General features: G+C 46.2%; 1 protein-coding gene across 1 annotated transcript; it reads left to right on the top strand.

Moving 5' to 3' along the window:
- The first annotated feature begins 235 nt into the window (after nt 1–235).
- Nucleotides 236–17,454, top strand: LOC114810282 (membrane-spanning 4-domains subfamily A member 8-like). The gene is made up of 8 exons (XM_029061440.2): nt 236–461; nt 1,403–1,484; nt 3,575–3,785; nt 8,383–8,505; nt 10,681–10,737; nt 13,131–13,250; nt 15,615–15,728; nt 16,909–17,454. The coding sequence occupies exons 3-8, from the start codon at nt 3,591–3,593 to the stop codon at nt 17,023–17,025; spliced, it is 726 nt and encodes a 241-aa protein (XP_028917273.1). The 5' UTR covers nt 236–461; nt 1,403–1,484; nt 3,575–3,590; the 3' UTR covers nt 17,026–17,454.
- The last annotated feature ends 7,640 nt before the right edge of the window (nt 17,455–25,094 follow it).

Below are 25,094 nucleotides of genomic sequence, written 5' to 3'. Positions count from 1 at the left end.
GGAACATGTCTACCAACCAACCCTGTTGGATTGCATACTCCCAAACACTTAGTATTGCACTCTGCACACATTAGATGGATTCTAGGAATCACACAGATTGACCTTCATTTAGCTCCTCTAGGACCATCAGGTGGTAGCCAACCAATCTTAGGAAGCCTCTGCAGGATGGCAGATTGTTGCCATTTATTGTCGCTTTCCTCTGTGGGAAATGGGCAACACCTGACTGCCCTTTGGCACTTACTCAAATGAGGGAAGGAAAAAGAGGCTTGGTTTACTGGGAGCAGAAAGGTGCTGCTTGCAGGTAACAAAGGAAAACGGACCTTGGAACTAAACAGAGCCCGGAAGTTAGTGGAGGCAATTTGGATATAAGACGTTTAGCATCAATAAACCTTTGTCAGTGGCTGAGATAAAGACCGAGAGCGAAGAGGGTGGAAAGGTCCTGACACAGCCAGGAGCCCGCGGTAAGTCTGGTTTAAAAAGAAATTCTGATTTGATGAATGATTCAATGGGAGCATCGCCTTTTTCTGGTGGACGGGAATCAGATCAAGTGTCAGGATGTCACCAGAAGGGCATTTAGTGGGATTGCTTTGTGTTTGGCTGTCTAAAGAGTAATAGGCCTGTCATAGCCGGAAGCAAGACACTTTCTGTATAGTCTGCTTTGAAAAGTCCTATTCTGAAATATTTTCCAGGGGCACTATTTCTTCCTAATTTAAAAAACCCTCACGTCACAGAACCCTATGGGGCTGAAATTTTGGTTTCAGAAGAATGGTGGTTCAAGGAGTGAGCAGTCAAAAAGGGGAATGGAAGATGGAATCTCATAGAAAGCATTATAAATCTTGGTAACTGTCCACTGACAGGAATAGTAATTTTTCTCTAGAAGGGACAGGGAAAGGGTGATTTAGGAATGAATCATAATTTACAACTGGGGAAACAAAAACCTGGTAATTATCCCTTAATGCCCAGGTTTCCTTTTCCCTCATAGGGTGTTTCTTTTCTCAATTAGATACACACACACACACACACACACACAGAGCCTACCTTCCTGTACTGAGCTACTGAAAATGTAAGTCAATGGTGTGTGTAATTCAGATTGAACTGAGTTAAATAAAACGGTAAATCAAAGGGAACTCTGACATCTGAACCACAAAACTACCTTGCCAAGGCAACACATGAAAATTCTAAAATAAAAACGTTCCAAAGCTAGAAACGGCCAGGATCGCTCCCCAAAGCTCAGAGCCACCAGGACCTGACAAATGTAGTATTCACACCCTGCATTCAAGGTCTGGGAGCTGGAGGGGAGAAGAGAGAATCACCGGCAGGGTCGTGTTTTCTCAGTTGTCACTGACCTCCGTTGACTGATTTCCTCCTCCCTCCCTCTAAAAGTTCAGTTTCTTTTTCATAGGGTTTGGATCGCCACAGATTGCTTCACCTCTCTGACCTGGAAGAGTTACACTACTTGGGATTACTTCCTCGATCGGCTCAAGGTTGTAGTGCAAAACCTATTTGTCGGGGACTCACGGCTAGCAATAGGGGAAGCCAAGGGACTTGGTTGAACCAAACTAGAATCTGCAGGGAAAGCTCAGAAATTCGTTTTATCACCTAGGCGAGTTAGGAAAGTTTAGAGAAGCAGCGCGGATTAGGTGGAAAGAGCACGGCCTTGGGAGTCAGAGGTTGTGGGTTCTAATCCTGTCTCCGCCACTAGTCAGCTGTGTGACCTAGGCCAAGTCACTTTACTTCTCTGAGCCTCAGTTACCCCATCGGTAAAGTGGGGATTAAAACTGGGAGCCCCACGTGGAACAACCTGATTACCGTATATCTACCCCAGCACTTAGAACAATGCTTGACACATATTAAGGGCTTAACAAATCCCATAATCATTATTATTATTATTATCCTGGACAAGCAATGAGGCTCTGGAGATGTGGAGCCCAGCATCTTTATATATTTTGGAAACAGGATGCCGACTTTCCAGAGTCAGAGAGCAGAAGGGTCTCCTGGGTGCTCTAGCTGCCACCCCAGGCCGCTGTGTTGAGGAAAACCACGAAATGCTGAAAACCCAGCTGCCAGGCTCACCTTTGCCCCATCCTTAGCTGAGCCTTGAAGTTTTTGATAAGTGCTTACTATGTGCCAAGCATTAACCTAAACCTTGGATAGATTAAAAATAATCAGATCGGTCACAGCTCTTGTCTCATACAGCACTCCCACTCTGAAGGAAAAGCAGCATTTTACCCCCATTTTACAAATGAGGAAACAAGTCTGGGAAAGTAGCATGGCTTAGTGGAAAGAGCCCAGGCTTTGGAGTCAGAGGCCATGGGTTCGAATCCCAGTTCTGCTACTTGTCAGCTGTGTGACTGTGGGCAAATCACTTAACTTTTCGGGGCCTCGGTTACCTCGTCTGTAAAATGGGGATTAACTGTGAGCCTCACGTGGGACAACCTGATTACCCTGTACCTACCCCAGCGCTCAGAACGGTGCTCTGCACATAGTAAGCGCTTAACAAATACCAACATTATTAAAGTTAAATGACCTATCCAAGGTCTCACACAGTATGGTACCACCCAGTGGCATAGGGTCCCTAGAACAAGATTCCAGGATCTGGGCTGCGGGCAACTTCCCTCTCACCCTCCCCTGGATCTCTCCCATCCCAGGTTTGTCCCCCAGGATACTGTCATGCAGCATGAACCCCCAGCATCCTAGATTCCCTTTCCAAAGCTTGTTCCTTTATGTTCAGGGGAACCTAGGACTGAATGATCTCTTAAACCGATTTCCCACAGAATAACGCTATGCATTTGGGGGTTTGTCTTACTTAGCTCTTGGCCCTTGAATGGCTGCTTTCTAGGATGTTGAGCTTTTCCCCTCTAAGGGGCATGGCCTCTTCTTATGTGCAGTGGTAATAATAATAATGATAGTATTTAAGTGTTTACTATGTGCCAAGCACTGTTCTGTGTCAGGTGAGGAAGTGTTTTATGGGCTTACAAATCCCGGAACTACCCCCTTCTGTTACCCCCAAATGATGGCTATGAATGGGCTTACTCTCCCTAAAACTTCTGCCAGCTTCTGTGTCAAATTAGTCGATGGTATTTATTGAGCGCTTTCTGCATGCAGACCACTGTACTAAGCACTTGGGAGAGTTCAAATACACCAGGGTTGATTGACATCTCTACCCACAATGAGCTAACAAATACCAGATTTGGTCCCCGTCTCATCTTCTTTGGAGGAATCTCTGGAAAAGATGTTAGGCATTTAATAATAATAACGGTACTTGTTAAGTGCTTACTATGTGCAAAGCTGTGTTGGAAGTGCTGGGGTAGAGGATAATAAGGTTGGATACAGTCCCTGTCCCGCATGGGGCTCACGCTCTTTACATTTTAAAGATGAGGAAACTGAGGCCCAAGAAGTTAAGTGACTTGCCCAGGGTCACACAGCAGATATGTGGCAGAGTCAAGATTAGAACTCAGGTATTTCTGACCCTCAGGTCCGGGCTTTATCCTATTTGCTTAAAAATGGGACCTGGGAGCTTCTGAATTAAACATTCCCTATACCAGTTGACCTTTATAAATCACGTACTTTCCAGTAAAGTGGAGGCACTCATGGCATCAGGGCCTGCAAGCAGTGCGGGGTTTGGAGCGGCTCCCAAGGGTGGCCTCAGTCAGCACCGGGTGGAGTCTCCGATGATCTTCCGTAACCTGCCCCCGGAGCCGGAACCGGAGCCCCGATGGCCTGAGAAGCTGATGAGCACGAACCTGCTGCCCAGGTTTTTGGAAGAACACAACCAGGTGATGGGGGTAAGTCTCTCTGTCCTTTGAGCCCCCGTCCCTAAATGCATTTAGTTTTTCCATAATGTGTGTGTTCCCTACATTGAGAAGCAGTGTGGCCTCGTGGGAAGAGCCCGGGTCTTGGGGTCAGAAGGACCTGGGTACTAATCCCTACTCCATCTGCTTGTCTGCTGTGTGACCTTGAGCAAGTCACTTCCCTTTTCTGGGCCTGTCCTCTCATCTTGTAAAATGAGGATTAAGACTGTGAGCCCTATGTGGGGCATGGACTATGTCTTCCTCATTAGCTTGCATCTACTCCCAGCTCTTCGTACAGTGTCTGGCACATAGTAAGTGCTTAACAAATACCATATATACACATACGTATGCCTGAAATATTAGTTATAATTTGCAAATCCCAACCATTACTGTTTCATTAAGAGTAGCGATTACATAAAACATTGCTCTAAGGGATATCGAGCAATGGTAATTATTGAGCACTTACTGCATGCAGAGCTCTGTACTAAGCAGTTTTAAGCTTGTCGCGGGAGGGGATGTTTCTACCGACTCTGTTACATTGTACTCTCCCAATCACTTAGTACAGTTCTCTGAGCACAGTAAGCCTTCAATAATTACCATTCCCCGAGAGTACAAGTTGATACATATTCTCTGCCCACAGTTTACAAGCTAGAGTCCCTGAAAAATATACCTAGTCCTGGGCATTTTGGAATCAGGAAGGTCTAAATGTGGAAAAGAGGATATTGTGACATTGTTTTAGTTAAATAAGATATAGATTAAAAAGTAATATGGGGACAATTATTGTGTTTTATATAAATCTGGATCAATTTCCTGTCTTCTTTTTTTTTTTTTTTTAACATACAAGGACCTCTGTATGCCAAGGGTGCCTTCAGGAGTCGAATTCTTTTCAAATGGTAGCTAGATTAGCGGGAACACTGGCCGTACCAACCCCCTGGTGGCACAGGCAGCAACATTGCTGAATTTAGGGCATCTGCCTAGGTGACCGTTTCATGAGAGCAACGGGGACAATCATCCCACAGCTTTTTGATGCCCAGACTTCCTTATCCCAGATGACTGAAAAAGTCTGAGAATGTCCAATCAGGACTGAATAATAATAATATTAATAATTGTACTTAAGTGTTTATTATGGGCCAAGCCCTGTCCTAAGCGCTGGGATAGCTACAAGTTAGGTTGGACACAGTGCCTGTCCCACATAGAGCTCACACTGTTATTCCCCATTTTACAGATGATTGGACACAGTGCCTGTCCCACATTGGGCTCACACTCTTATTCCCCATTTTACAGATGAGGTAATTGAGGCCCAGAGAAGTGAAGTGATATGCCCAAAGTCACACAGCAGACATGTGGTGGAGCTGGGATTAAAAGCCATGACCTAACTCCCAGGCCCGCACTCTATCCCCTAAACCACTAGCTAGAAGCAACGTGGCTTAGTGGAAAGAGCAGGGGCTTAAGAGTCGGAGGTCGTGGGTTCCAATCCCTGCTCAATTATCAGCTGTGTGACTTTGGGCAAGTCACTTCACTTCTCTGTGTCTCAGTTACCTCATCTGTAAAATGGGGATTAAGATTGTTAGCTCCATATGGGACAATCTGATTAGTGTGTATCTCCCCCACTACTTAGAAGAGTGCTTGGCACCTAATAAGCACTTAACTAATACCATTACTATTAGTGGCTACTAGCTCTTTGAAGCTCATCTCCTCTCTGTTCTCATCTCCTTTAAAATCCCAGCCCCTACTTCTTCTCCCATGGTCAAAATGAAAAGTTGACATTCCTGGGCACTGGATTCCAGTGTCATTGCAATACACTAACGTAGTTTTTTTAGTTTGTCGGTTTGTTTTGAGATGAAAACTCATGGTGCCATTCACACTAAGGATAAGTGCCAGTTCCCCTAAGCAATTCCAGGTTTTCAAAATGGGAAGAAAGAAAATCTCCCAGAAAAATAATGTATGATATACTGAAGTATAATTAAATGCTGCAGTTGGGACACTGCAAAATTCAGTACGGGTCACTTCTCTTTTCAAAAGCCCCCAAGTTTATTGCTGCTATTAATCTAGGCAGAAAGAGGTTGAATTTGAAGTCAGCCAATTGTATTTGTAAGTGTGCAGGGCACTGTAATAAGTACTTTTGGAGAATACAGTATAACAGACACATTCCCGGCACCCCTACGATCTTACAGTCTAGAGAAGATCGAGTTAAGTCCATTTCGAAAGTGAAGAAGTTTAAGAAAAACTTAACCAAAATTTTATTGTTCAGGTTTTGGAGGTTAAACCTGAAAGTAAAAACTGGGGGTAGTCCTTGGGTAAGAGAGGGCAAAATCCTGTTTTCCAAGTGAAAGATAGGAGAGAAAAGAAGGCTTGAAGGGTGAATAGTAGGGTCATTACTGAGACTGGGATAAAACTAAAGAAATTGTCCCATGACTTCATCTCTAACAGAATCCATCACTTTTAGATGCATAATGAAAAGAGAACTGGAGAATTTTTTTTTAATGGCATTTGTGCCAGGTATAATACTAAGCACTGTAATAGAAGCAAGATAATCAGGTTGAACACAGTTCATATCCCACATGGGGCTGACAATCTTAATCCCCATTTCACAGATGAGGTAATTTAGCACAGAAAAAGTGAACTGACTTGTCCAAGGTCACAAGGCAAAGTGGAGGAGCGGGGATTAGAACCCAGGTCCTCCTGACTCTCAGGACCATATTCTATCCACTAAATCATGCTGCTTCCCACTTGTACTTAAACATTTATTTGTGCTTTCCCTCCACCAACACATACCCCCCCCCCCACACACACACACACCCACCTCAGCACTCATGTATATGTAATTGATTGTGCAATGTATTTATTCTGATTGCTTCATTTGTAAATACTTTTAGGACTGTCTTCACAGTAAGCGTGAAAGCTCCTGCTTCTATTGCCCTTTCCCTAGGGCTTCGTGCAGTGTTTTACACCCGGTGGGAACAATAAATACTTTTATTACTAACACTAATCTCTTGGAGGCCTTAAATATGAAAGGAAGATTCCCCTTCCCCACCCAATCTCTTCAGTTCATTCTCAATTTTTCAATTTTTTTCCCATATACTTTAGAGAATGGTGTAACTCATTGTACCATAATTCTAATGCATTAAGGTACTTTCCAAGCGCTCTGCACACCGTAAGTGCTTAAGTGCTTAATAAATATGAATGAATTAAGATAAAGACCAATTAGTATTTGAGAGTACAAAACAACAGAATTGGTAGATGTAATCCCTTCCCGAGAAAAGCTTTCAGTCTACCGGGAGACAAGATATCAAAGTAGATTAGGGATAGGGGAAATATTAAAGTATAGGAATAATTACATAAGTATGGAGGGGCTGAAGTGAGTATCCAATGTAGTCAATAGTCCATTTATTTATTTGCATTCCGGGGCTTGTATATATTTTTCTCTGGTCTCTCCAAGTAGAGTGTAAGTTCCCTGTGGGCAGGGAATGTGTCTTGTCCTTCTGATATATTTTCTGAGACATCTAGTGCACTACTCTGTGCTCAATAGGTACTTAGTCGATAGCATTAACCATCAATTGTGTTGATTAAGCACCTCCTGTGGGCAGAGCACTGTACAATTATTACTACTACTAATAATAATGACATTTGTTAAGCACTTACTATGTATCAAGCTCTGTTCTAAGCGCTGAAGTAGATATGAAGTAATCTGGTTGGACACCATCCCTTTCCCATATGGGCTCACAGTCTTACACCCATTTTGCAGATGAGTTAACTGAGACCCAAAAAAGTGAAGTGACTTGCCCAAGGTCACACAACAGACAGGTGGCGGAGCCTGGCTTAGAACCCAGGTCCTGACTCCCAGGTCCGTACTTAATAATAATAATAATGGCATTTGTTCAGTGCTTACTATGTGCAGAGAACTGTTCTAAGCACTGGGGAGGATACAAGGTGATCAGGTTGTCCCACATGGGGTTCACAGTCTTAATCCCTATTTTACAGATGAGGTAACTGAGGCACAGTGAAGTGATTTGCCCAAAGTCACATAGCTGACAAGCTGCGGAACTGGAATTAGAACTCTTGACCTCTGACTCCCAAGCCCGTGCTCTTTCCACTGAGCCACGCTGCTTCTTGATGCTTCTCAATTACTACCGCTTCAGGTTCAGGAAATGGTGTAGGGTAGATATGTTAAAAACATGAACAGAAGGATGATTTGTGGTTGTTTTCTTACACCTTTGTCATGCAGTCCTTTGCACGGAAACATAACTCCAAAGAGAGCTACTGTTTCTCTGGGTTGTTTTGGGGGGCACTCATTCGGTACTTACCGTGTATCACGCATAGTACTAAGCGCTGGGGTACAAGGTAATCAGGTCAGACACTGTCCTTGATCCATGTGGCGCTCACAATCTAAACTGGAGTGAGAATAATTCCCATTCTACCAATGAGGAAACTTGAGCCCCAGAGAAATGAAGTGACTCGCCCAAGGTCCCACGGCAGATGAGTGGTGGAGCTGGAATTAGAACCCTGGTCCTCTGACTCCCAAGCCCATGCTCTTTCCACTAGGCTACGCTGCTTCCCAGCCACCTTGACCCATTCTGTTGTTCTCTGACAGAGCGTCCAGATCATGATTGGCCTGATCCACATCGCCCTGGGATTCATCCTGGGGAAAATGACACCTGGAGGCTATGACTCCCTCTCTTTTCGAGGAGGCTATCCATTCTGGGGAGGCATCTCGGTAAGGAAATCACATTTCTAATATTTAAAACGAACCTTTCCAAGTAGCCTCTGACTGAGGACAGAGTTTGCAGGCCACAGGCGAAAGCGTTTCCAGCCCACCCTTCTCCCAGGGGAGGCACCCATATAGGCTACTTATCTTGATTAAATCGTCACCCATCTTTATCCATTTGCAAGCGTGCAGAATGAACTATGAAGTGCTGAGAGAATATTAGAAATAATAATGTTGGTATTTGTATTAGAAATGAACAAGAATGGGAGAGTAAATCACATAGCTCCCAGATAAAGAAACAAACTCTCCTGATTCTCCACTTCACCCCTCAGGGGGACATGAGGGATGGGTCTCCCAGAAATAAAGGGGGGAATGTCCTCCATAGATCTCCTCGCCCAGATTGTTGGACTGCCGGAAGACCCCGTGTCCGATTTTCAGCAGGACAGCCAAATACCTGTCCCTGAAAGCTTCTTCAGGAAGTGACTGGCAAAATGGCCACCTGTGGACACAAAAGGTGTGATAAGGAAAAAGCTCTACTCGAGATTGAGGGGTATCCGTGAGGCCTGACCGGGCCCCTGTCTGTTCCTCCGCCCCTTCATGTTTCATTTCCGAGCTCTGCAGTTTTTGTCAGAGTGCTATAATAATTACGGAATTTGTTAAGCGCTTACTATGTGCCAAACACTGTTCTAAGCACAGGGCTCGACTCCCTGGTCTATCCCCAAAACACCCGGGAGATGCACCCTTGTTCCCTTCCTCTCAAAAGTATTAGGACCTCATGTCCAGGCCCCTGGTGAGAGCCTGCTTTTCCCAGAACGGTGGGGCAGAGGTTTAGACCGTGCCCCAGATTCCCTGCTCCGCTTCATTAAACTTATCGTGGGCAGGGAATGTGACTGTTAGACTGTTATATTGTACTCTCCCAACAACTCAGTACAGTGCTCTGCACACAGTAAGCTCTCACCAAATAGGATTGATTGATTCTCCACCCGGTAGGATTATTCGAAACAGCCGGGAAAGGGGCCAGAGCCGTGACTCTAAGGGAATCCGGCCAATCTGTCAGTCGTATTTATTGAGCGCTTCCTGTGTGCAGAACCCTGCACTAAGAACGTGGGAGAGTACACTACAATAAATATACACATTCTCTGTCCACAATGAGCTTACATTATTAAAAGGCAGACATTAATATAAATAACTATGTACGTAAGTGCTGTGGGGCTGGACGGGAGGATGGATAAAGGGAGCAAGACACGGCGTTGCAGAAGGGAGTGGGAGAAGAGGAAAGAAGGGCTTAGGGGAGCCCTCGGGAGGAGATGTGCCTTCAATGAGGCTTTGAAGGCAGAGAGAGTAATTGTCAGATAGGAGGAGGGAGGGCGTCCTAGGCCAGAGGCAGAACAGGGGCGAGAGGTCGGGGGTGAGAAGGACGAGATCGAGGTACAGTGAGAAGGTTGGCATTAGAGGAGGGAAATGTGTGGGATGGATTGTCGTAGGAAAGTAGCGAGGTGAGGTAGGAGGAAAGGTGATCGACTGCCTCCCTTCCTGGCTACCCACATTCCTGCTCCTTGGGATGGGGAGGGAAGAGTGGAAGACTGAGCAAACTGGAGAATTGGAAAAGGCCTAAACTGGGAGGATCCATTAGGTGTGAACTTGCTTGACGGTTTTACACTGAAATTTTCAAATTAATTCCTGGACCAAACAGTGAAATGAAGAGGAGATGTCATTATAGAGGATCACGGGGAGCATAATCAATCAATTGCATTTATTGAGAGACTAATAATAATAATGTTGCTATTTGTTAAGCGCTTACTACGTGCAGAGCACTGTTCTAAGCGCTGGGGTAGATACAGGGTAATCGGCTTGTCCCACGTGAGGCTCACAGTTAATCCCCATTTTCCAGAGGAGGTAACCGAGGCACAGAGAAGTTAAGTGACTTGCCCACAGTCACACAGCTGACGAGTGGCAGAGCCGGGAGTCGAACTCATGACCTCTGACTCCGAAACCCAGACTCTTTTCCCTTGAGCCACGGTGACTACTGTTTGCAGAACACTGTATTAAGCGCTTGGAAGGGTACAATGTAATAGACTTGGTGGACGTGTTTCCTGCCAGAAAGTAAATGCAGAATTTCAATTGAGTGAGGTCTGCTAAAATTGCCTTTACGTTCTATAAATGGCTATCTTCCTCTCTCCCCAGTTCATCATTTCAGGATCCCTCTCTGTGCATATCGTAAAGCACGTTACACCGTATATGGTAAGTTTGACTATATCGCCTCCAGAATCACTCTGGTGTTAGTAGTAACTCTGGAGAAATGCCTATCTAGAAAGACACTAGTTGGCTACAGATCCAGTTGTTGAAATCAGGTCATTGCATCCAAAATTTACCTCCCCCGAGGGTCTTGGAAACCAACAGAGGTGAACGTCAGTTGTTTGATCTGGTATTCAGAGCTTGGGTTTGTAAGTCTAATGACCCCAGTGCTTGTCTCAGCTCTGCCGGTGGCCAGCTGTGTGATCTTGAACAAGTTACTAAACCTCAGTTTCCTCATCTATAAAATGGGGAGGAGATTGTGAGGCCCTCTTGGATGGGAGGCTGTCCAATTTCATAACCTTGACTCTTCTCCAGGGTTTAGCACATAGAACCTCAAATGCCACAATTACAACCGCATGAGGAGCAGCGAGGCCTAGAGGAAAGAGCACGGGCCTAGAAGTCAGAGGAGCTGGGTTCTAATCCTGACTGCCATTTGCCTGCTGTGTGACCTTGGGCATGTCGATTCACTTCTCTGAGCGCTTCAATTTCCTCATCTGTAAAGCAGGGATTCGATGCCTTCTCTCCCTCTTACTTAAACTGTGAGACCCATATGGGACTGTGTGCGATTCGACTGACTTGTTTCTACCCCAGTGCTTGATACGTAGTAAGCACTTAACGAACACCAAAGTAATAATCAACCCTAATTTCTTGAGTTCATCAAAAGTTGCTAAAGAAATAGAAGCCAGCATAACTATCAATCGATCATATTGATTGAGAGCTTACTGTGTGCAGACCACACTACTAAATATTTTGGAGAGAACAATATACACTACCAGAAGGATTGCAGATGGAGAGCGGGGCGTTCTGGGGAAGATGTGTCCATGGCGTCGCTATGGGTCGGAAACTGTAATAATAATAAGGGTGGTATTTGTTAAGTGCTTAGTATGTGCAAAGCACTGTTCTAAGCGCTGGGTTGATCAGGTTGTCCCTTGTGGGGTTCACAGTTTTAATCCCCATTTTCCAAATGAGGTAACTGAGGCCCAGAGAAGTGAAGTGACTTGCCCAAAGTCACAAAGCTGGCAAGCGGCGGAGCCGGGATTAGAACCCATGACCTCTGACTCCCAAGCCCGGGCTCTTGCCACTGAGCCACGCTGCACTGGGGTAACTACAAGCAAATTGGGTTGGACACAGGCCCCGTCCCATGAGGGGCTCACGGTCTTAATCCCCACTTTACAGATGAGGTAAGTGAGGCACAGAGAAGTGAAGTGACTCGACTAAGGCCACATAGCAGACAAGTGGCAGAACTGGGTTTAGAACCCAAAAACTCCTCACTCTAGGCTTCAAGGCTCTCCATCACCTTGCCCCTTCCTACCTCTCCTCCCTTCTCTCTTTCTACCGCCCACCCCGCACGCTCCTCTCCTCCGCCGCCCACCTCCTCGCCGTCCCTCGGTCTCGCCCGTCCCGCCGTCGACCCCCGGGCCACGTCCTCCCGCAGCCCCGGAACGCCCTCCCTCCTCACCTCCGCCAAACTGATTCTCTTCCCCTCTTCAAACCCCTACTTAAAACTCACCTCCTCCAAGAGGCCTTCCCACACTGAGCTCCCCCCTTTTTCCCTCAGCTCCCTCTACCCCCGCTTCACCTCTCTGCAGCCAAACCTCTTCTCCCCCCTTCCCTCTCCTCCTCCCCCTCTCCCATCCCACCCCCTCAGCACTGGACTGTATTTATCTTTACCACCCCATCTATTTTGTTTATTTTGTTTAATGAGATGTACATCACCCTGATTCTATTTAGTTGCCATCGTTTTTACGAGATGTTCTTCCCCTTGACTCTATTTATTGCCATCGTTCTCGTCCGTCCGTCTCCCCCGATTAGACCGTAGGCCCGTCAAACGGCAGGGACCGTCTCTATCTGTTGCCGACTTGTTCATTCCAAGCGCTTAGTACAGTGCTCTGCACATAGTAAGCGCTCAATAAATACTATTGATTGAATGAATGAGTGAACCCATGACCTTCTGACTCCAATCCTGTGCTCTAACCTCTACACCATGCTGGTATTTGTTAAGGTCTCACTGCATGTCAAGCATTGCTCTAAATTCTGGGGAAAATAAAAGATCATCAGGTTAAATGATTTGCCCAAGGTCACACAGCAGACAAGGGGAAGATCCGGAATTAGATCCCAGGTCCTCCGACGGCCGGACCCGTGCTCTTTCCACTAGGCCATGCCGCTGCTCAGAGCTGGTAGACGCATTCCCTGCCCACAGAAAGCTTCGGCCTAGAGGGGGAAAAGTCTAGTTCTGGGAGCAAAGTGCACGCGATGTTTCTAGGTCGAGGCTGGGGCCGGAATCATCCAAACGGCTTCCCCTCTCCTGTGGCTGACTTTCCCTTTAATGTCCCTGCCAGGTGATCATGAGCGTGGGGATGAACGTGACCAGTGCTATCGTGACGGTGATCGGTATCATTCTTTTCACCGCAGAACTGATTGCCAATGGTTCCGACCTGGTCACCGTGTCCTGGGGAAAGGTGAGTGACCAGAAAGTCCCCGGACTGCAATGCGTCAGACCGTTGCACGAGCTTTAAATGAAGGAGAGCTTTCGTTCCTTTAAGTGTATTTATTGAGCGCTTACTATGTGCAGAGCATTATACTATGAGCTTGGAAAGTCCAGTTCAGCAATAAAGAGAGACAGTCCCTGCCCACACCGGGCTTAGGGTCTGGAAGCGGGGAGACAGACATCAAAACAAGTGAACAGACATCTCTATAAATAAATTATAGATATATGCGCATCAAAACAAGTAAATAGGCATCGATAGAATTATAGAAATGTACTTATGAACGCAAATGCTGTGGGCGGGGAGAGAGGGGTAGAGCAAAGGGAGCGAGTCGGGGTGACGCTGAGAGGAGGGGGAGCTGAGGGAAAGGGGGGCTTACTTGGCCTTAGGGATTCATTCATTCAATAGTATTGAGTGCTTACTATGTGCAGAGCACTGTACTACTACTAATAATAATGTTGGTATTTGATAAGCGCTTACTATGTGCCGAGCACTGTTCTAAGCGCTGGGGTAGATACAGGGTAATCAGTTTGTCCCACGTGAGGCTCACAGTTAATCCCCATTTTACAGATGAGGTAACAGGCACAGAGAAGTGAAGTGACTTGCCCGCAGTCACACAGCTGACAAGTGGCAGAGCTGGGATTCGAACTCGTGACCTCTGACTCCCAAGCCCGTGCTCTTTCCACTGAGCCACGCTGCTTCTCTAAGCACTTGGAATGTACAATTCCATGAAACGGGCAGAGCTGGGGGAGGTCACCCTTACATGTAAACTTGTGGGTGGGGATTGTGTCTGTTTTTGTACTCTCCCAAGCGCTTACTACAGTGCTCTGCACACTGTAAGCGCTCAGTAAATACGATTTAAGGAATGGAAAAACTGGTGCAGACAGTGACGCTCTGTGACTTCATCAACATCGCGCTCAGTCCCCCGTATAGGATGAAGTTTCTACAAGGGTCCTGAGCCGGTCCGAAGAAGCAGCGTGGCCTGGTGGATAGAGCATAGGCCTGGGAGTCAGAAGGGCCTGGGTTCTAATCCTGGCTCTGCCACTTGTCTGTGTATGACAACGGGCACGTCACTTCACTTTTCTGGGCCTCAGTTACCTCATCTGTAAAATGGGGATTAAGACTCTGAGCCCTATATGAGACATGGACTGTGTCTGATCCATTTACCTTGTATCTACCCCAGTGCTTAGTACGGTGCCTGGCACATAGTAAGTGCTTAACAAATACCATCATTATTATTATTATTATTATTATTATATCGGGGCTGAGGGAGGAGCAATAAGGCATCAAGTCATGCCGGGATCATTTCATTGACTGAGGCAACCAAAAATCCTTCACCCTCCAACCTAGTACGTTGGGTTTTGCTGTCAAAACTCTCTGCACCTTCAAATTGGCCCTATGCCAATATCCCTGCACTTGCCTGAGACAGAAGCCTAATCCCAGCTCCACCACTCGTGTGCTGTGTAACCTTGGTCAGGTCATTTCCCTTCCCCTCAGTAACCTCATCTGTAAAATGGGGATTAAGATTGTGAGCCCCACATGGGACAGGGACCGTGTCCAGCACGAATTGCTTGTTCCATCCCAGTGTTTGGTAGAGAACCTGGCACAGAGTAAGTGCTTAGAAATACTATATTATTATTATTACCACTATTAAATGACCGCTCTTGTCGATCATCTGTCGGTCAACCCTATTTAAGGAAGTCATAACTTATTGAAAGGTTTTGGGATCACTTCACTTCCCCCTCAGTTACCTCATCTGTAAAATGGGGATAGAGTGAGAGCCCCACATGGGACAGGGATTGTGTCCAACCCGAATTGCTTGTTCCGCCTCAGTGCTTATTACAGAGCCTGGCACATAGTAAGTGCTTAGAAACACCGTATTATTATTATAATTACCACTATTAGATGAATGTTCTTGTCAAACATCTGTCAGCCAACCCTATTTAATGAAGTCATAACTTACTGAAAGGTTCTGGGAGTCGGGTGTTCTTGTTTTTCTGCCGTATGACCTTGCGTGAATCATTTAATTTCTCTGTGATTGTTTCCTCATCTGTTAAATGGGGATCAAATCCTACTCTCAACCTACCGTGACAGAGAGTGTGTCCAACCTGATAAAGTTGTATCTATCCCAAAGCTTAGAACAGTGCTTGGCACAAAGTAAGTGCTTGACGAATACCATTATTATTATTACTATTTATTATTATTTGAAGAGAGGGAGGGGCGGGATGCTGTCCACCCCCGAAGGATCCAGGGTTCTGGGTGTATTTGCTGCATCCCACATATTTCCCTAGAGAAGATTATGGGATTTGGTGAGTTGCTATCTCTTTTGAATTTTAGATTCCTGGGAGAGGAATATCAATAATCCTGCTGCTCTTCTCTGCCCTGGAACTCGCAATCACGTGCTTAGCCTCCCATTTCGGACTCCTGCCATGTACCTGGAACAGGAATGGGGTGAGTTTTCAGCGTCTCTCTGGTATCAGAGAGTGGTCAGACCCTTTGGGCTCTTTCCTAGAGAGCGGGGCAGGGCTCTGCTGATGGAGCAGTGACCGAGGCCGTCGGTCCCAATTTACTCCCTGCCACCGCCTTGCTCACGCTTCCTCTAGGGTCCCTGCTCCCCTCATCAACAACCCCCTCCCCCCTCTTCCTGCAGAGCACGGAGCAAAAACGATGCTTCATGTGAGGGGCAGTGTGGCCTAAGGGAAAGAGCACGGGCCTGGGAATCAGAGGACCTGGTTTCTAATCCCTTTTCTGCCATTTGCCGGCTGCCTGACCTTAGGCAAGTCACTCTACTTTCCCGGGCCTTGGTTTCCTCATCTCTAAAATGGGAATTTAATAAATTTTCCTGCCTTCTCCTGAAACAGTAATAATAATAACTGTGGTATTTGTTAAGCCCTTACTTGAGAAGCAGCGTGGTTTAGCCGAAAGAGCACGGACTTGGGAGTCAGAGGTTGTGGCTTCTAATGCCCACTCCACTGCTTGTCAGCTGTGTGACCTTGGTCAAGTAAGCAGAGTAGTTCAGTGGAAAGAGCCCAGGCTTGGGAGTCAGAGGTCATGGGTTCTAATATCAGCTCTGTCACTTGGCAGCAGTGTGACTTTGGGCAAGTCACTTCACTTCTCTGTACTTCAGTTCCCTCATCTGTAAAATGGGGATTAAGACGGTGAGCTCCACATGGGACAACCTGATCACCTTGTATCTCCCCCCCCCCCCGCCCCCCCAGCACTTAGAGTGCTTTGCCCATAGTAAGTGCTTAACAAATGCCATCATCATCATTATTATTATTATTATTATTACTATGTGCCGGGCACTGTACTAAGCATTGAGGTAGAGACAAGGTATTTGGGTTGGACACAGTACCTGTCCCACATGGGAATCACAATCTTAGTCCTCATTTTACGGGGTAACTGAGGCAGAGAGAAGTGAAAGTTCCATGCGGAACAGGGACCTGATTATCTTGGATCTGCGATAGTGCTTAGTACAGTGCCTAGCACACAGTAAGCTAATAACAGGTACCACAATTACTATTTTTATTATAACTGCTAACAAGACACAGGCACAGCCCCCGCTGCATTGACTCCACCCAGGCCCAAGGGAAGCCACTGAGAAAATCACATTGCTCCCTCCTCTTTTCAGGGGACTACGGTTATTTCAAATGCTCACGCTGGCAATCCTCCAGCTGCCTCTACATCCGTGCCTCCTGAACCAATTTATTCCAATACGGTGAACGCTTCCATGATGGGATCACGATGACGTCCTGCAGATCTCCGACTCGTGGCCATCTGCGTCGCCCATTCCCTCCCGGTCCCGAGACTCCGCTAGGGGAGAGCGGCTCGGTCTCCAGGGTCCCTGCGTGGGGCTCCCAGCTCTCCTCCTGGGAAGGAGGGGAGGCGAGAGGAGGACTCCCCGGAAGCGCTGCTGGAACCTTCCAGCCCGAGTCTTCCCCAGTCCTCTTCCGCCAGTAAAGAATAAAGCTCACTGTGGACAGGGAATGTTGTGATATTGTACTCTAAGTGCTTAATCCAGTAAGCCCTCAATAAATACAAGTAAATGAATGGCAAAGGATGATGACAATTTAGCCTTCTCTGGGGCTGGGGGTATGTGAGACTGTGTGCGTAAAGTTGAGATGATGAAATCCAGATTGAATCTTCTGATAAAATCTAATTCATCCTTCAGCCAACATCCCACTGAAGAATAGTAGGGTCATAACCGCGGCATGGAGCCGACTGGGGAGAGGATCGCTCTATCCAGAGTGCCGGAAGCTTAGCCCTGCCGACCCCTAACCCAGCTTTGGATGTTTCCTCCCGGTCCAGGCAACGAGGGAGATGGATATTCCCACCTTGCTCATCCCCACGAGGAGGTAGGTAAGGCCCCAGCTCAGAGCACTGGGCCATGAGCCTGCCCCATTTCTAGGAGTACATTCGAGACCCAGGAGAGAAGCCAGATCATTATTCTCCCCCTATTCAAAACCTTACTGAAGGCACATCTCCTCCAAGAGGCCTTCCCTGACTAAGCCCCCCTTTCCTCTTCTCCCAATCACCCTGACTCGCTCCCTTTATTCATCCCCCCACTCCCAGCCCCAAAGCACTTATGCAAATAGAGAAGCAGCGTGGCGTAGTAGAAAGAGCACGGGTTTGGGAGTCAGAGGTCTTGGGTTAGAATCCCAGCTCGGCCACTTGTCAGCTGTGTGACTTTGGACAAGTCACTTCGCTTCTCTTTGTCTCAGTTACCTCATCTGTGAAATGGGGATTAAGACTGTGAGCCCCACGTGGGATAACATGATAACCTTGTATCTGCCCCAGTGCTTAGAAGAGTGCTGGTACATAGCACTTAACAAATACCCTTATTATTATTATTATATCAGTAACTTATATGAATGTCTGTCTCCCCATTTAAACGGTAAGCTCACTGTAGGCAGGGCATGTGACTGTGTATTGTTATATTGTACTCTCCCAAGTGCTTAGCGCAGTGCTCTGCACTCAGTAAGCACTCAGTAAATATTGAATGAATGAATGAAGCCAGGCCTGGAGGACTTAGTGGTATTCAGCTCAAAGTAATTGTATTTGCACCAAAAAGCTACTTCATTCTGTAGGAGAGCGTTAAGAAAAATTATTATTTTTCACGTTGAAGTTTCCCAGGACTTACCTGTTACCGAGAAGCGGCGTGACTTAGTGGATAGAGCACGGATCTGGGAGTCAGAAGGACCTGGGTTCTAATCCAGACTCTGCCACATGTCTGCTGTATGACCTTGGGCAAGTCACTTCACTTCTCTATGCCTCAGTTTCCTTATCTGTAAAAAATGGGGATTAAGAGTGTGAGCCCAATGTGGGAGAGAGACTGTGTCCAAAGTAATTAACTTGTGTCTAACCCAGCGCTTAGAACAATGCTAGGCACATAATAAGCGCTTAACAAGTATAATTATTATTAACCAACTTTATGCTACGGGCTGACAGAGCCAACATTTTGGGGGCCACATACTCCCTCAAGTCCCGGCCAGTGTGGTGGCAGGGTGTGAAAGAAGGGAGCTGCCCGCCTTGTATCCCAAATTCGGAATAATACTAATAATTATAGTATTAGTTAAGCGCTTAATGTGTGCCAGGCACTGTACTAAGCGCTGGGGTGAATATAAGCAAATCAGGTTGGAAACAGTCCCTGTCCCATGTGGGGCTCATTGTCTCGATCCCCATTTTGCAAATGAGGTAAATGAGGCTCAGAGAAGTGAAGTGACACCCAGGGTCACTCAGCAGACAGGTGGTGGAGCCGGGAAGCATCAGGCTAAAATGAAGACCAGAACGGATGAGGTCTCTGTTCTTCATAATGTAAAAAGTGGAGTTTAGCTTAAATGAAAAGAACCCTCTCGTCAGAGCCTAGGGCTGGAAGTAGAGATCTGGGTTCTAATCCCCGGCTTTGCCGCTTGCCTGCTGTGTGGCCTTGAACAAGTCACTTAATTCTCTGCATCTCAGTTTCCTCATTTGCAAAAGGGGGATCAAAGTGTTTGTTCTCCCTTCCTCTTTAACTTTGAGCTCCGTGCGGAGTTAGGATCTGTGTCCAATCTGATTATCTTGTACCTGCTTCAGACCTTGGCATGTAATAAACACTTGATAAATAATTGTATCTATTGATGCTTACTGTGTGCAGAGCACTGTACTAAGCACTTGGGAAGGTACGACATAACAGAGTTGTTGGTAGACACGTTTCCTATTCACAGTAAGTTTACAGTCTAGAGGGAATAAATCCTATCAATAGGATTAATAAATAAATCTTAGTGCTTTATTATCATTACAATTTCTATTATTGCTTCAAGAAATGAACCTTCATCTGGCCAGGATCTGAGGGCAGTGAGGGTAGAGGAGATGGTGGGAGGGAGGGCAGACAGTACCTGATTTTTAGTCTGGGTGATGATAATAATAATAATAATTGTAGTATTTAAGTGTTTACTATGTCCCAAGCACTGGGGTGGATACAAGGTAATCGGGTCAGACACAGTCCCTGTCCCACGTGGGGCTCACAGTCTGAATCCCTATTTTACAGATGAGGCAACCGAGGAACAGAGAAGTGACTTACCCACGGTCACACAGCAGATATGTGGCGGAGCCGGGATTAGAACCCACATCTTCTGACGTCTAGGTCCGTGCTCTTTCCACTAGGTCACGCTGCTTCTGAGTGATGAGCTTGACAGCTTTTTAAGACAGCTATTGGAAGCGCTATGGCAGGTAAGGTGAAGAACTTTCATGGAGTAACGAGGCTGGCTGGCTCCCAACTACAAAATCATTCAGCAGGGCCCACTCCAGATGCTTATCATTCATTCACGCAGAGCACTGTACTAAGCACTTGGAGAACTCATTCACTCATCTGGCTTCATCTACCTCTTTTATGCGGATGTTACCCAAATCTACGTCTCCAACCCTGATCTCGCTCCCTCTCTGCAGTCTCACATCTCCTCCTGCCTTCAAGACTTCTCTACTTGGATGTCCTCCCGTTGCTTCCAATTGAATATGGCTAAAACTGAACTTTTTATCTTCCCACTCAAACCCTGTCCTCCCCATGACTTTCCCACCTCCGTAGACGGCACCACTATCCTTCCTGTCTTGTAAGCCCGTAGCCTGGGTCTTATCCTTGACTCCTCTCTCTCATTCAACCCTCATATTCAATCCATCACTAAATCCTGTCCTTTCCACCTTCACGACGTTGCTAAATTCCACCCTTTCTTCTCCAACCAAACTGCTGCTGCATTAATCCAATCACCCTATCATGCTTTGATTACTCTATCAGCCTCCTTGCCGACCTCCCTGCCTCCTGTCTCTCCCCACTCCCGCCCTGATACTCTTTTCAGTATGGCGCTCTGTACACACTAAGCTGATTGAATGAATGCCCGGATCATTTTTCTACAAAAACACTCAGGGCATGTTTCCCCACTCCTGAAGAAACTCCAGGGTTTGTCCATCCACCTCTGCCTCAAACAAAAACCACTGACCGTTGGCTTTATAGCTCTCAGTCCCCTTACCCCCTCCTATCTCACCTCTCTGACCAGAACTTCGCCTACACAGTTCACTCCTCTGATGCTAATCTTCTCGCTGTTCCTCCATCTCACCTACCTCGCTGCCATCCTCTCACCCACATGCTGCCTCTAGCTTGGAATGCCCTCCTTCCTCAAATCCGACAGTCCCCCACTTTAAAGCCTCCAGGAGGCCTTCTCCGACTAGACCCTCCTTATCTCTTTTCCCATTCCCTTCTATGTCGCCCTGACTTCCTCCCTTTATTCATCCCCTGACTCCCCACTCCTACACACTTATGTACGTATCTGTAATTCATTTATTTCTATTAATGTCTGTCTCCTCTTCTAGATGGTAAGATCATTTTAATCAGGGATTATGTCAGTTATGTTGTTATATTGGACTCTCTGCTCGTAGTAAGTGTTCAATAGACACGATTGAATGAATGAATGGAAGTGCTTAGGAGAGTGCAATACAACAATAAACAGATATAATCTCTGCCCACAATGAGCTTACAGTCTCAAGGGGGTGGTAGGAATTTATATAAAGAAATTGTTGACATGTGCATAAGTGCCGGGGCTTGGGGGCGGGGCGGATGAGTGAAAGGAGCAAGTCAGGCTGACACAGAAGAGAGTGGGAGAAGAAGAAATGAGGGGAAGACCTCTTGGAGGAGATGTGCTGTCAATAAGGCTTTGAAAGGCTGTAGAGTAATTGTCTGTTAGATACAAGGAGGGAGGGCGTTGTCAGGCCAGAGCAGGATGTGGGTGCAAGGTTGGCAGCGAGGTGGATGAAATCAAAGTAAGGAAGTCGGTACTGAGGTAAAATAGATAAGATCGATTCCCCAGAGAGCTGAAACATCCGTCTTGAAGCCCACCATTGCCCCGGTATTTACAGATACCAAAATATTCTTAAAACCGTAATGGGCACAACCGGTTTCAATTCTTATTTGTGAACTATCTGTGAATTTCCGAACGGCTGGTAAAGACACCGCACCATGACCTTAAATGTGGTTGGAAAACTACAAGTCCACGAGTCTTGGAGATTCCATCTGCAATAATAACAACTGACAGAAGACAGGTCTGAGGGGCCACAGTTCCCTCTCCATACAACACAACCCCAGAATTCTCATTCATTCATTCAATCGTATTTATTGAGCGCTTACTGTGTGCGGAGCACTGTACTAAGCACTTGGAAAGTCAGAGCCTATCCATTTTTGTCATTCCTTAGGCACAAACTCTGTATTCGTTGCTAGGTTTCTGTAAATACGTCTTACACGTGAGTCCGGGTCTGTGCCATTTCTGCATATCTTGTATTTATCTCACTGCTTGGCTTATCCTAAGCTCTTAATGAATACCATAACTCCTCTGAACAGATGCATCTGCTTCAGAGGATCACTATCAAATGGATTCTATCAATCAATCGATCATTTATTGAGTACTCACTGAGGGCAGAGCACTGTACTAAGCACTTGGGACAGTACAGTATAACAATAGACACATTCCCTGCCCACAACGAGCTTACAGTCTGGAGGGCGAGACAGACATTAATATAAATTACAGATACGTACATAGGTACTGCGGGGCTGGGACGGGGAATGAATAAAGAGAGCAAGTCAGAGCAACACAGAAGGGAGTGGGAGAAAAGGAAAGGAGGGTTTAGTCAGGGAAGGCCTTTTGGAGGAGATATGCCTTCAATAAAGCTTTAAAAGGGGGCAGAGTAATTGTTTGTCTGCTATGAGGGAGGGTGTTCCCGGCCAGAAGCAGGATGTGGTCACGAGGTTGAACACAAGATAAACATTCACTTCTCACACTGATCTATGATTCAAGAGGAGGAGCTTACAGTCTTGAGAGTTTGCTTTCTCCTAGACTGCAAGCTCCTGATAAGTAAGGACGGCTTTTAGGCTTTTTCAGTTTTACATATATGTACTTCCAAAGCTTGTGCGCCGTGGTCTCAGTAAATATAAATGTAATGATATGTGGACTTTGGATTTTTCAGAACACGGAAATTGGACTAGAGCTATAGAGAACGGAGATACTTTCAACATCAGTAATTATTTGGTAACGACTGAAAGAGAGACACGGAATCTGCAGAGAGAAGTCCCAGGCCCCACCCAGGAGAATCCAGTGAGTATTTGAAATCATGAAACTGGGTCACACCTACCGTTGGCATATGCTGCTTGTTCAGTGCCTTATTTAAGTCACGAAGAGGAGTGAAGAGTTCAATTCTTCTCTATTTTGAAAACCTAATGGAAGAGGAGGGATTTCTGAAGGGCTCTGAAGTTAGGAATAGTGTTGATCTGGAAGATTTGAACTGGGAAGGAGTTCCAGGCAGAAGGAAGTTCATGAGCTAGAGGTCAGATGTACGAGAGTTAAGGCTCTTGAGAAACGAGGAGACTGCATGGCCGAGTAGAAAGAGCCTGAGCCTAGGAGTCAGAGGACTTGAGGTCTAATCCCGGTTCGGCCACTTGTCCACTGGATGACCTTGGGCAAGTTGTTTAACTTCACTGGGGGTTTCCTCTTCTGTAAAATGGTGTGGGGGTTAAATCCTACTTTCTCCTTCTTAGACTGTGAATACTATGCGGTATAGGGACCGGTCAACTGGATTTATTTTTTTTTTTAACTACCCCAGTGCTTAGTTCTGTTTTGGGCACAAAAAGAGGATAGTAAAAAAAGCGACCGGTAGAGTAGTTAAGCTCTCTAGATCTGACAGGCACCAGGACCAGGGTGATGGCCATTTGGATGGACAGGAGAGGGCAGAACTGGCAAACGTGGAGGAGAGTCCCATTTAGAAATAGCCCGGTTGTGAGAGTTGAAAGAAAGCCAGGAAGCAGTCGATCAATCAGTGGTATTTATTGAACACTTGTTATGTACAGAGCACTGCTCTTCGCGCTTGAGAAGAGGCATGGCCTAGTGGATAGAGCATGGGCCTGGGTGTCAGGAGGTCATGGGTTCTAATCCCGGCTCCGCCATGTGTCTGCTGTGTGACCTTGGGCAAGTCACTTAAATTCTCCGTGCCTCAGTTCCTTCATCTGTGAAATGGGGATTAAGACTGTGAGCCCCATGTGGGACAATGACTGTGTCCAACCCAATTATCTTGTATCCACCCCAGAGCTTAGATCAGTGCCTGGCACATAGTAAGCACTTAACAAATACCATAATAATAATGAGTATATTATTATTATTTATTAAATTCAAGAGAATTAAGAGACATGTTCCCCGCCCATAATGAGCTTACAGTCCTGAGGGGGAAACAGACATTAATTTGAATGAATAATTTATAATAAATCATTTAAAGATATGTACATAAGTGCTGTGGGGTTGGAGGTGAATCAAGGATAATGCCAATGATGTGGACTTGGAAATCAGTGAGGATTCATTCATTCAGTAGTATTTATTGAGCGCTTACTATGTGCAGAGCACTGTACTAAGCGCTTGGAATGTACAAATCGGTAACAGATACAGTCCCTGCCCTTTGACGGGCTCACAGTCTAATCGGGGGAGACGGACGGACAAGAACAATAGCAATAAATAAGTTAGGTGGAGGAGAATATTTGAGAGGGAAGATGTGGACTACCAAGAAGCTTTAGCTGATTAAGCCTTCTTTTCTCTGACTTTCTCTCCCTTTCGTGACGCCCGTGTATTTGGCTCGGTACCCTTTGAGCACTTGCTATTCACTCACAGCTCCAAAGAACATCTGTAGATATTCCTAATTTATCCATACTAATGTCTACTTCCTCCTCTAGACACTAAGCTCCTTGTGGACAGGGAACTAGTCTACCATTTCTGTTGTATTGTTCTCTTCCAGTTGCTTTATAAAATGCCCTGAAAGCAGTAAGCAATCAATTAAGATTGGCTGATCGATCAACGGCAGGGCATCTGCTTAGAACAGCGCTTGGCACAGAGTAAGCGTTTAACAAATGCCGATTACCCTATAGAGATGCCTCGCTGGTAAGAGTCAGTATGAAATTGCCGATTCGAGGAGAACCTAGCGATTGTAAGACAAATTTGGGAGTCATCCTCATACAGATGGTAGCTGAAGCCACCGGAATGGATGAGCTCCCCGAGGGAGAAAGCGAAGCAAAAGGGAATCAAGGCAGAGCCTTGAGGACAGCCACAGTTAGCCGTGAAAGTGAGAAGATGAACCAGTGAAAGAGAATGAGAAAGAGCAGCCTAAGAGGAAATGAAACCAAGATAACGTGTTTGCGAAACTGAGATTAGCTAGTGTTTCCAGGTTGAATTAATGTCCAGTGTCAAAGGAGTCTGAGAGGTCAGAGGAAGAGTAAGTGGAGAGAAAACTATTTCGGTCAGCTAGGAGGAGGCCACTGGTTAC

Source organism: Ornithorhynchus anatinus, chromosome 3, assembly GCF_004115215.2.
Source record: "Ornithorhynchus anatinus isolate Pmale09 chromosome 3, mOrnAna1.pri.v4, whole genome shotgun sequence".
In the NCBI taxonomy this organism is placed as follows: domain Eukaryota; kingdom Metazoa; phylum Chordata; class Mammalia; order Monotremata; family Ornithorhynchidae; genus Ornithorhynchus; species Ornithorhynchus anatinus.
The sequence above is the reverse complement of the archived record's forward strand: the minus strand, read 5'-3'. Positions and strand labels throughout refer to the sequence as shown.

Bases quoted from the DNA above. Each gene is read 5' to 3' on its own strand.
- LOC114810282 (XM_029061440.2), top strand. From the start codon at position 3,591: ATGGCATCAGGGCCTGCAAGCAGTGCGGGGTTTGGAGCGGCTCCCAAG. The intron at 10,738-13,130 runs GTAAGTTTGACT...TGTCCCTGCCAG, and splicing joins AGCACGTTACACCGTATATG to GTGATCATGAGCGTGGGGAT. The intron at 15,729-16,908 runs GTGAGTTTTCAG...TCCTCTTTTCAG, and splicing joins GTACCTGGAACAGGAATGGG to GGGACTACGGTTATTTCAAA.